This window comes from Canis lupus, chromosome X (assembly GCF_011100685.1).
Source record: "Canis lupus familiaris isolate Mischka breed German Shepherd chromosome X, alternate assembly UU_Cfam_GSD_1.0, whole genome shotgun sequence".
NCBI classification, from domain to species: Eukaryota; Metazoa; Chordata; class Mammalia; order Carnivora; family Canidae; genus Canis; species Canis lupus.
Window position 1 is genome coordinate 102,683,882 of NC_049260.1, and position 12,787 is coordinate 102,696,668.

General features: G+C 40.1%; 1 protein-coding gene across 11 annotated transcripts in view; it reads right to left on the bottom strand.

The window, feature by feature from the left end:
- Positions 1–12,787, bottom strand: part of ENOX2 (ecto-NOX disulfide-thiol exchanger 2) — a 284,213-nt gene that overhangs the window by 45,302 nt on the left and 226,124 nt on the right. For all 11 annotated transcript variants that reach the window (XR_005386444.1, XM_038588296.1, XM_038588301.1 and 8 more), the window contains 2 exons: positions 11,902–12,057; positions 712–918 (listed from right to left, as the gene is read on the bottom strand). Coding sequence is in view for 10 of the 11 variants with exons in the window: in XM_038588296.1 (XP_038444224.1) it covers positions 712–918; positions 11,902–12,057 (363 nt within the window). In the remaining variant the exon portion in view is untranslated. The remainder of the gene's footprint in view (positions 1–711; positions 919–11,901; positions 12,058–12,787) is intronic.

The following is a 12,787-nucleotide window of genomic DNA, read 5'->3' on the forward strand; positions in this document are numbered from 1 at the left end:
GTTACCAGCCTACTTATTCAAACCCTCATTACATTTTCCCTGGCCTATTGCAAGAAGAATCTAACTGACCTCCCCTCCTCCTAGATACTGGGGATTCAAAGTTAAATAAGACACAGTCCTTTCCTTTAAGAGGTTCATACTCTGGTCAGGGAGACCAATGTATAAAGAGACAGTTTTAGCATGGTGCTATAGGTGTCATGCTAGGAGAAAACATTGAGTACTGTGGAAGTACTGAGGAAGGGGTGCCCAGACCAGCCTGGGGCACAGTGGGGAGAGAAGTCAGAAAAAGCTTTCCAGAAGATGTTATGCTTGAGCTGGAGCTTTGGGGTGTGCAGATGTATATATGGCAGGTGAGATGGAAAAGGTAATTGTAGCCAGAGGAGAAAGCATATAGCACCATGGCACATTCTGAGAACTAGAATTACCTTGGGGAGGATAGGACATGGTATGTGAGGGAAGAAGAACTGGGAGATAGTGCTTTGAGGTAAGACAGATAATCAAGGCCCTTAGATGTGATGAGTAAGCAGTTTTGGACAACTGAGAACTACCAAAGAACTTTAAAGTAAGAAGTTGGGTGGAACATTCATTTTCCATCTCTGAAGGCAAGAAGGAATATACCATGAAGCCCAAACTTGCCACAGATGCAAATGCCCTGATCCCCAATCTCTGTATTATGCCTGGTGGGCACATCACTCATGACTAAACACCTACCAGAAAGATAAAGGGCTTTGTCCACCATGTATTCCTCAGCAAAGCGAATGTGACAAAAGTTCTTTTTGCTCTTCCGAATAGCAATGATCTCTCCACACTGTTCGAACACTTCCACGATGATCTGCTCTGTCCCATTTTCAGGCAGGCCACCCACAAATACTGTTTTGCACCCTGGTGGTCGTTCTCGAGTTGCAGGAGGTGGAAGATCTGAGTGGATTGCAAAAAGCATTTGAAATTAAGATGTTTGTTTGGGATAGATCTCTTAGAAATCTAACATGTCCCAGAGATAGCCTACGGTCCCCGTCAAAATTTGGCCCAAGAGTACCAGAAACATGTGGCCTCTAAGGCTCTCATCTCTGCTCCACAGCACATGGAAATCATTTTATTCAATGGTTTGGTGACCATGATGTCTAAATGACAAAGACTCAGACCTATCTGTCTGTCCCATCCAGAGTTCTTTAATTCTGTTCTTTACTTTTGTTGTGACAACTCAGATATGCCCATTTTTCAGTCATTTTTGCTAAGAAGATGGTTGAGGGGAAATCCCCTCACTTTAAATTCTTACTTTCTGGAATTCTCAGAACCAAGGTCCCTGAGAGAAAGGTTGTTTAATTCCATTTATAGTTACTAAATTCTCTCTGTTCATGCTTACTGAAAGAACTGTTTCAGAATTAATTTGACAATGATGGGGTAAACATTTACAAAAATATTTATGAGTACCAGAATGATTTGGGTGACAAAGTCAGCCAGACTGTAAACCACCCTTTCTATTTTTTTTTTTTTTTTGTCTTTTGATACCAGTGACCTCTTCCTCAAATTTCTGGCTGGAGAGGTGAGGTACAGAGCCAATTGTGAAGCATTTAGAGGGAATGTTGAAAGAAAGCAGAGAAAGTAAGCTCAGCTACGAAATCATTAACTGAAGTGAGATAAATTTGGCTATAGAGAATCATTAAAAACCTACTTAATGAGATGATTCTCCCTCTGCTAAAAATATGCTTTCTACTTACTCATGTTATACATAAAGCCTGCTATATCTGCCAGCTCCTTCTTGCTATTTATATGTATTCAAGCATTTCCCAAGCAAAATTCTAAAGTTCATACCCCAACAAAACAAAGTATGATGTTCAAGGTTTTTTTTTTTTTGTTTGCTTTGTTTTGTTTTTTTAGTGTTGTTTTTTTTTCTGCAAGGATTTATTTTGTGTAATCCAGTCCTTCCATTCAGCTCTTTACAATAATTCTCCCAGCTCAAGATTTGGAGAGCTCAACAACTAGTGATTACAGCTCCCATGCAAAAATAAATGAGTTTCACGCCGGGACACCTGCACCCCGATGTTTCTAGCAGCAATGGCCACTATAGCCAAACTGTGGAAGGAGCCTCGGTGTCCAACGAAAGATGAATGGATAAAGAAGATGTGGTTTATGTATACAATGGAATATTACTCAGCTATTAGAAATGACAAATACCCACCATTTGCTTCAACGTGGATGGAACTGGAGGGTATTATGCTGAGTGAAGTAAGTCAGTCGGAGAAGGACAAACATTATATGTTCTCATTCATTTGGGGAATATAAATAATAGTGAAAGGGAAAATAAGGGAAGGGAGAAGAAATGGGTGGGAAATATCAGAAAGGGAGACAGAACGTAAAGACTGCTAACTCTGGGAAATGAACTAGGGGTGGTAGAAGGGGAGGAGGGCGGGGGGTGGGAGTGAATGGGTGACGGGCACTGGGTGTTATTCTGTATGTTAGTAAATTGAACACCAATAAAAAAAAAAAACAAAAAAACAAAAATAAATGAGTTTCACTTGTAGATCAGGCCAAGGTCTCCACTTGACACTTATCTAAGTTGGCAAGCAGATGATTTGGGAGCTTCTTTGGGTATGAGAATTTCTAGCTTCCTCATTCTGCTACCACCGTCTGTCTTATCAGTGTGGCTCAGAATAATCAGGTTCTCGTGTTGCTCTCTTTTCCTCCATTTAGTCAATAAAAGGGGTAAAGGAATTTAGGGAACTTATAAAGTTTGTTGTTTAAAAATTTATGTCATTTTAAGAACTCACTGTATTGGTCCTTTGTTCTACAGGAGAAGTTTAAAAGGAAAAGGAAGATTACCCAGTGAGCAGGAATCTGAAATATCTTAGTCATGGGCACTGGAGTTATTTGATTTTAGCCAGAAAGGGGGAAAATGAGGTCCAGAATCTCTTGAGACTTCTGCTTCTGAGTTTTAAGAAATGGAAGGATTCTATTATCACACTTCCAGTGATTCTCAACTCTGACAGCACATTAGAATCAACTTGGGAGTCAAACAAACAAAAAATTCCTGGGTCCACTCCAATGAGTGATTTAATTAGTCTGGGGTATAGCCTGTGCAGTATTTTTTTTTTTTTTTTAAAGATTTTTTTATTTATTTATTCATGATAGTCACAGAGAGAGAGAGAGAGGCTCAGAGACACAGGCAGAGGGAGAAGCAGGCTCCGTGCACCGGGAGCCCGACGTGGGATTCGATCCCGGGTCTCCAGGATCGCGCCCTGGGCCAAAGGCAGGCGCCAAACCGCTGCGCCACCCAGGGATCCCTGTGCAGTATTTTTTTAAAGCTCCTCAGGCAACTAATGGTAGCTAGGATTGAAAACCACTGACTTGCTCTAAACTTCTCATGTTATAGACAAAAACCTTAGCTGAGTGAGGTTGAGTGACTCATTCAAGGTCACTCAATTAGAAAGAGAAGGAACATGAACCTGGAGCAGGTAAACCTAGATTTAAATCTTAATAATAGTCTGTAGGATCTTATGAAAATTACATAACCTCTGAGAACCTCATTCTTTCATCTGTAAAATAGGGATACTGTCTTCTACCTTACAAGGATTTTTGTAGGGTAATCAATAATCTGTCTATATTGTAAGTGGTACAATGCCTAACACTTAATAGGTTCCCAACAGATAGCAGTTATTGTAGTGTTTATTAGTATTTACTCTTATAGAACCCGGGTTTCCTAATTACCAATCTGAGGTTTTCTAAACCCTACCACAAGTCTGCAGTAGAGTGGTAGCTTAAGGCCTGGACTTTTAAACTACTAGCTCCTTGCTTTATCCAGATCTTCAGATAAGGTTTGGTTTGGGAAGGAGTCACTCTTCTCAGTAGAGGAATCTACAGCTAGGAAGACACATATGGTTTTGACCATGGAATACAACCCAGCCACTGACTATATAGGTAAAGAATTTTCAAGAGTATCCATACAGTTAGAGCCATGTTTTCAAAACAAGGGCTTTAGCAGAAAATCCTGTTTAGAATCCTTCTGAAGTTTGCTATTTAAGGAATTTGATGGTAAAGAAACTTTTTGTGAAGCAAATGATTACCTTTTTATATTATTTAAGTTTGCTTAGTTAGGTCTACCTTTTGGTCTATTGAGAGACTCTAAAGAATGTCTGGTTACCACCACAGTTAACATATAACACCAACATTTGCAGAATTTAAAATTTCTGTGATGAAGTCATCACTTTATTCAGATGCTGTGATTATTCTGTGGTAACTGCTAAGTAAGAAAGCATAAAAGCCACTAAGAGTAGTGTCAAGAATGCTGGGGATTTATTTATTTTCCTTGGGTAAATGGAGAAAGCCTCTTTGATAGCATTTGCTGAGATAGGTATATGCCACTCAATAAGGCAATGGGCTGTACTGTCTTCCTTAGTACTTGTTCTTTAATTAACAGCTCAAAGCACTTTGTTGTCTGGGCCTGATTTTCTAATCTCACTGAAATACAGTGATCTGGGCACAGCAATGATAACTCCATATGAGAGCAAATTCAAAATCCACCTATTAATCAGGTAATGTGCCAAATTCTTCTAACACCCTAATCACCAATCTGGATAAAGAAGAAGAAAACTTCATGTAACATGACTCAAGATAACTGAGAGTATAAAGAATTTTAATCTCTGGTAATGGAAAAGGAGGAGCTTCTAGCAACTCTAATTACAACTAAGCACCTACTCTGGAGAGCTCTGTTGGGGCAATCAGCATTAAGGTTCAAGTCACTGTTGATCTTTGAGAATTGAGGCAGGGGGCAGCATGGAGGACCTAAAACCACTTGCATGTATCTTGCTCTTCCAAGAAGCGTCACCGATCACTCCACTGGTTTGCCAGAATTTACGTACTGCAAAGTCTTAGAGTTGATTTTATTTGACAGCCCAAGCCTGAAGGTCCCCTAGACAATCAGCAGGGGTCAGGTATATTTTAATGTAATTCCAACTGATTGGAAACAATCAGAAGACTGGTGAACCTTCATTAATTCTCAATTTACCCACTTTCTCCAATTTTCTCTATAGAAGCCAGCTGTAGGAACCAAAAGGAGGTTGGCCTATTCTGAAATAGGAAAATGAAAAAATTGTTTTTTTCTGGCTCCTCAGTGCTCCCACGTCCCCATACACAGATAGCAGGTGATATTCCACCATTTATTCCACATTTACTGTTAACTGGATAGTAGACTCAAAATGCAACCTCTCTATGCAAAAGATCTATCAGCTGAAGTAGGAGGAAAACCAGTAGTGTGGTATCCTGAAAGCCAAGTAAAAAAAGCATACCAATGAGTAAGGAGTAATCAACTGTGTCATACATGGCTATTATTTTTTTTTAAATTTTATTTATGCCTGTATTTTACTTTACACTATGCTTTTCTTTTTTTTTAAATTTTTTTTATTTATGATAGTCACAGAGAGAGAGAGAGAGGCAGAGACACAGGCAGAGGGAGAAGCAGGCTCCATGCACCGGGAGCCTGATGTGGGACTCGATCCCGGGTCTCCAGGATCGCGCCCTGGGCCAAAGGCAGGCACCAAACCGCTGCGCCACCCAGGGATCCCCATACATGGCTATTAGGTAAATTAGGAAGAGAATTGAGAATTGACTACTGGATTCAGTATTATAAAGTCACTAGAGTTCTTAAACAAGGGGCATTTTGATAGAGGTTGGAGCAGAAACATAAATGAAGAAGATTTAAAAGAGAATTGGAAAAGACTGGAGTCCCAATAGTTCATTTTTGCTTTTGTTTCTTTTGCCTTCGTGGATGTATCTTGCAAGAAGTTACTATGGCCGAGTTCAAAAAGGGTGTTGCCTGTGTTCTTCTCTAGGATTTTGATGGAATCTTGTCTCACATTTAGATCTTTCATCCATTTTGAGTTTATCTTTGTGTATGGTGAAAGAGAGTGGTCTAGTTTCATTCTTCTGCATGTGGCTGTCCAATTTTCCCAGCACCATTTATTGAAGAGACTGTCTTTCTTCCAATGGATAGTCTTTCCTCCTTTATCGAATATTAGTTGACCATAAAGTTCAGGGTCCACTTCTGGATTCTCTATTCTGTTCCACTGATCTCTGTGTCTGTTTTTGTGCCAGTACCACACTGTCTTGATGACCACAGCTTTGTAGTACAACCTGAAATCTGGCATTGTGATGCCCCTAGATATGGTTTTCTTTTTGAAAATTCCCCTGGCTATTCGGGGTCTTTTCTGATTCCACACAAATCTTAAAATAATTTGTTCTAACTCTCTGAAGAAAGTCCATGGTATTTTGATAGGGATTGCATTAAACGTGTAAATTGCCCTGGGTAACATTGACATTTTCACAATATTAATTCTGCCAATCCATGAGCATGGAATATTTTTCCATCTCTTTGTGTCTTCCTCAATTTCTTTCAGAAGTGTTCTATAGTTTTGAGGGTATAGATCCTTTACCTCTTTGGTTAGGTTTTCCTAGGTATCTTATGCTTTTGGGTGCAATTGTAAATGGGATTGACTCCTTAATTTCTCTTTCTTCAGTCTCATTGTTAGTGTATAGAAATGCCACTGATTTCTGGGCATTGATTTTGTATCCTGCCACGCTACCGAATTGCTGTATGAGTTCTAGCAATCTTGGGGTGGAGACTTTTGGGTTTTCTATGTAGAGTATCATGTCATCGGCGAAGAGGGAGAGTTTGACTTCTTCTTTGCCAATGTGAATGCCTTTAATGTCTTTTTGTTGTCTGATTGCTGAGGCTAGGACTTCCAGTACTATGTTGAACAGCAGTGGTGAGAGTGGACATCCCTGTCTTGTTCCTGATCTTAGGGGAAAGGCTCCCAGTGCTTCCCCATTGAGAATGACATTTGCTGTGGGCTTTTCATAGATGGCTTTTAAGATGTCGAGGAATGTTCCCTCTATCCCTACACTCTGAAGAGTTTTGATCAGAAATGGATGCTGTATTTTGTCAAATGCTTTCTCTGCATCTAATGAGAGGATCATATGGTTCTTGGTTTTTCTCTTGCTGATATGATGAATCACATTGATTGTTTTATGGGTGTTGAACCAGCCTTGTGTCCCAGGGATAAATCCTACTTGGTCATGGTGAATAATTTTCTTAATGTACTGTTGGATCCTATTGGCCAGTATCTTGTTGAGAATTTTTGCATCCATGTTCATCAGGGATATAGGTCTGTACATCTCCTTTTTGGTGGGGTCTTTGTCTGGTTTTGGAATTAAGGTGATGCTGGCCTCATAGAACGAATTTGGAAGTACTCCATCTCTTTCTATCTTTCCAAACAGCTTTAGGAGAATAGGTATGGTTTCTTCTTTAAACGTTTGATAAAATTCCCCTGGGAAGCCATCTGGTCCTGGACTCTTGTGTCTTGGGAGGTTTTTGATGACTGCTTCAATTTCCTCCCTGGTTATTGGCCTGTTCAGGTTTTCTATTTCTTCCTGTTCCAGTTTTGGTAGTTTGTGGCTTTCCAGGAATGCGTCCATTTCTCCTAGATTGCCTAATTTATTGGCATATAGCTGTTCATAATATGTTTTTAAAATTGTTTGTATTTCCTTGGTGTTGGTAGTGATCTCTCCTTTCTCATTCATGATTTTATTAATTTGAGTCTTCTCTCTCTTCTTTTTAATAAGGCTGGCTAATGGTTTATCTATCCTATCAAGATAAGAAGCTTTTGCACAGCAAAGGATACAGTCAACAAAACTAAAAGACAACCTACAGAATGGGAGAAGATATTTGCAAATGACATATCAGATAAAGGGCTAGTTTCCAAGATCTATAAAGAACTTATTAAACTCAACCCCAAAGAAACAAACAATCCAATCATGAAATGGGCAAAAGACATGAACAGAAATCTCACAGAGGAAGACATAGACATGGCCAACATGCATATGAGAAAATGCTCTGCATCACTTGCCATCAGGGAAATACAAATCAAAACCACAATGAGATACCACCTCACACCAGTGAGAATGGGGAAAATTAACAAGGCAGGAAACCACAAATGTTGGAGAGGATGCGGAGAAAAGGGAACCCTCTTACACTGTTGGTGGGAATGTGAACTGGTGCAGCCACTCTGGAAAACTGTGTGGAGGTTCCTCTAACAATTAAAAATAGACCTGCCCTACGACCCAGCAATTGCACTGTTGGGGATTTACCCCAAAGATACAAATGCAATGAAACGCCGGGACACCTGCACCCCGATGTTTATAGCAGCAATGGCCACGATAGCCAAACTGTGGAAGGAGCCTCGGTGTCCAATGAAAGATGAATGGATAAAGAAGATGTGGTTTATGTATACAATGGAATATTATCCAGCTATTAGAAATGACACCCACCATTTGCTTCAACGTGGATGGAACTGGAGGGTATTATGCTGAGTGAAGTAAGTCAGTCGGAGAAGGACAAACATTATATGTTCTCATTCATTTGGGGAATATAAATAATAGTGAAAGGGAATATAAGGGAAGGGAGAAGAAATGTGTGGGAAATATCAGAAAGGGAGACAGAACGTAAAGACTGCTAACTCTGGGAAACGAACTAGGGGTGGTAGAAGGGGAGGAGGGCGGAGGGTGGGAGTGAATGGGTGACGGGCACTGGGGGTTATTCTGTATGTTAGTAAATTGAACACCAATAAAAAATAAATAAATAAAAGAAAAGAACTGGAAATAGTAAACAGGGCTTTTGTACAGAAATGCAAACTCCTCTCTTAAATTTCAAAATGTTGGAATTCCTCAGGGCACTCTGCTTGTTTGTCATCTTTTCTTGATCTGTATAATCTCTCTAGTGCTCTTCGTCACTATTACACTTTCAAATGATGCAATATTTCAAAAAGGATAAAGGGTTCATAGGGTTCACTAGTACTAAAAGTAGCAGAGAGAGAAAGTAATTTAAGGGGTAAAAATTGTCTACTGGCCCTAGTACCCAATATTTAAATGAAAATGCATTAAAGTGATGAATGATTAACTATTGTTTTAATTTCAGTATCTTCCAAGTGGAAATGTTCCAGGAGAAGATAGGCTTGCAGTTAGGCTGGAGGGTGATACTGGGAAGCAGTTGAACTTGACTAAGGGGTGGGTAAGTGGCAAGTAGAAATGATGGATTGAAGACAGTCACATGAAGCATACCAGTGAAAGGCTTCTGAAGTCAGGAGTTGGACTTGGCATTTGTGGGCAATGGGAGCCCCAGGACTTTTGAGTTCTATATATGTAACAAGCACATGGATGAAGTGTCAGGTGGGAGATAGGGTAAGGAATTGATGGTAAAGATACTTTCTAATGAAGCAACAAGACAGAAGCAGATTTGATGGGTGCATAAAGAGACTGTGAGAGTCTTTAAATTACAGGACCTTATTGCTGAGAGGCCACTGAGTGTAAGAGAATATACCAGAGGCAGAGGCAGAGGCAGAGGCAGAGGCAGAGGCAGAGGCAGAGGCAGAGGCAGACATAAGTACTGGGGTTTATAATCAAGGCCTTATCAGACAAGGCTGGTAGGCTCCGGAGAAGATAAAGGTTTCAGCATATCAAACCCCTCTTCCTATCACACCTTTATAGTCTGGGGGTGTTAACAAAAATGGTACTTACCATTCTTTCAGCACAGAAAGAAGGGAGCCTTCTCCATTAGTGTTTCCCCCACACAATCAACCTGAGCCCCCTTTTAACAAAATCCAAGTTCTAAACAGGAAATAGAACAGTGGCTTACTTTAAGCTGTGTCAGGAATGTTATTTATTTTTTTAAGAGTTTATTTATTTGTGAGAGACACAGAGGCAGAAACATAGGCAGAGGGAGATGCAGGCTCCTCACAGGGAGCCCGATGTGGGACTCAATCCCAGGACCATGGGATCATGCCCTGAGACAAAGGCAGGCACTCAATCCAGGGGTCCCAGGAGTGTTGGTTTTTAATTCAATTCCAAAGCCAGGTTCCTTCCCAGAAGCCACCACTTTACTGACACTAATTGCTCTGTCAGTATTCTTAACACAGAGATGAAGAACTAAAGGATTGAGCCATGAAGGTAAAATGTTCCCTCTCACTCTGTGGCTCTTCTAGCTCAGAACAGAGAAGGCATGTATAGGTGGGGAAGGATAAATGTATTTGAGAGGTGTCTGTTTCTTTCTTTTCCTAGAGACTACCAAAAATTAGAGCCTCTTAAAAAAGTTAGAGCCTTTTTAAGCTGTGCATATCTGTATTCCTTTAAACACTGCTCAACAGTGTGATCTATGTGTTATATACAAGGTATCTGTTATTCTTTGGAAATTCAGTGACTGAACAGCCTGTAAAGTCATCTCTTGTACTCAACCTAGACATTACAGGTTATGAGCCATCCTTTTACGCTGGACTTGATGGAGACAATGAAAGCCTAGTGTAGGCTGATTATGTGATAAATGGATGATTAAACCAGCAGGATGCTACCTTTACATAAGTAGGAGGTTTTAATACTGGAAATGCCTCAATTCATGGCTTTTAATGTGAAAAAAGGTAGTATCAGTGATGCACAGCTTTCTTGATTCCAAAAGCAACACACTGGAAGAAAGGGGAAAAAAGCCTGCTGTCCATTTGTAAGGTCAGTGGCAGTACTGGTAAGAGACAAGAGTACAATGCCATTCATTCACCTACGCTCTAAACACAAACCCGGGAATGGCCACTTGAGCTGGGAGGTAAGGCCCACTATGCCATCTTACCTCTCCATTTCCTAATTCTCCTGTGATATACTAGCTCTTCTCCCAATTTGGTCTTCTGAGATGCTAGCCTCCTAGATTTCTTACTGGCCTGGAAGGAAGTACGCTGCTGACAATCAAGTTCAAAGACCCGGAGAAGGCATTAAGAACATTTTTCACTAGCAAAAGGGGCCAAGGTGATTTGCTCAACTAACTCTGACTGATTTTAAAATCCTCACAGTTTCGAGCAGATTCTAAGTAGAATCTGGGTCCCTGCTAGGGCCTGATTCTATGATAAATTGATTCCTGCCTAAGGTGGGAGATGAAATAGTCATCTGAAGTCACATGTCAGAAGTTATGTTTATTGTGATAAGGCAAGTTCATTTGATCTATGGCCTGAACCCTTGGATGTGTCCCTTGACAGCTTTAATCTCAGCATGGTAGTGGCAGCTTCCATAAGTAGGCCACCCAGCACCACCACTAGAATTGTGGAAAAAGCTTTAATGAGGCTTGGGTCATGTGCAGAAATAACTTCTGATCTGCTTAAAGTAAATAAAACCCCAAATAGATTCAGGAAAAAGAGTTTGAGTCACTTATTGCTGTTATATTTTAAGTGAAATATGGCCACCATATCTTTGCATATGTTAAGAGTCTAAGGAGAAACCCATTCATTACTGACAATGATCCCTAGATCATTTCCACATGAATTTCATTAACTGGATGGATGCAAGTGGTATGACTTAGTCTCAGTATTACTCTTTGCCCTCATTGAAGTTAAACCTCACCCCACTGTCTGTTGCAGCTCATCAGTTAAATAGCAGTAGTTTGAGTGATGTGTGAATAGCTGGTAGCAACGGAGGATTCTTAGCACCAAATATATATTCTCATGTGCCATAGGTAGGCTCAGACACACTCTATTACTGCCATCACAGCATGTAGGCCAGTTATGAAAAAGAGAGTCTGCAAATGACAGTGTTGAACAATTTGTATCAGGTTTCTCTTTTTGTATGAACACACTTGAATTCCTTACCAGATGGCATTAGAAACATATTTTATCATTTGTACTACAATTAGCACACAGAAATCTACTGTTCTGTGCATAAAATTCAGCTGTGCCTACTAATAGAAAATTTTCTGTCTTCTGTTTTCTAGGTGAAGCTTCTTACATACATCTATGAAGCCCTTGGGTATTCTTTTGAAAAAGAATAAAGTGTTCCTAGACACCAAAACATTGTGACTTGTGTGGAGAAAAAGCAGAATATTACTTGGATTTGGAGGGAAAAGCGTGCAGCTTTTACAGTGTATGATCTCTTTTACTACTGGCATATCTGGTGGAATTGGAGGAGGCACTATCCCCAAGCCAGGCATCATTGGAGTTATTGGTGGAATTCCAGTCATCATTCCAAGAGCAGGATCAAAGTCTAAAAAAAGGAGAGAAAAGAGAGAACAATAAACAACAGCAGGCAAGGTCAGGTAGAGGTAGAATATTACCTTATAAATTTCAAACCAAGGATCTTTCTAAGACAGAGGCAAAATATTTAAGAAAACATGGCATTGGCATCACCAGGTCTTAAACACTATATTCTACTTGTGCATTTTTCTTTTGCTATAGGGCTGTTTGTTTTTGCCTGATCAGTCTATTTATCTCTATATCTCATTTTGATATCCAAGGCCTTTCATACTATGACTGTACCTTGTCTGCTGATCTTGCCTTCCACTGGTTCCCAACACACACCCTCTGCTCCATTCAGACAAGGCTTCTTGCTAACCCTTGTAATACTTCTTGACTTTTTTGCAGTATTGCATGGTGTTAAGTACATATAATTTTGGGAATTAGATCTGGGTCCTCCTATTATTTGTTTCTATTATTTGTAGGATGAATCTTTTGAACCTCCATTTCCTCGTTTGCAAACCCCTACTTTATGGGGAGCTGTGACAAATAAAATGATGAATGCAAAGTACTTAGCATAATGTATAGCACAAAAAATACTCAATAAACAACTGTTCTCTGTGCTTTTGTTCATGTTGTTCTCCCTTCCTGGAACCATTTGAGCCTCCCCAAATTCTCCCCATACTTACAGGCCTGCCTTAGAGAACACTTTAAGGCCATTCTCTCTGAAGAACTTTTTCCAGATAATTCTGGTTCACTCT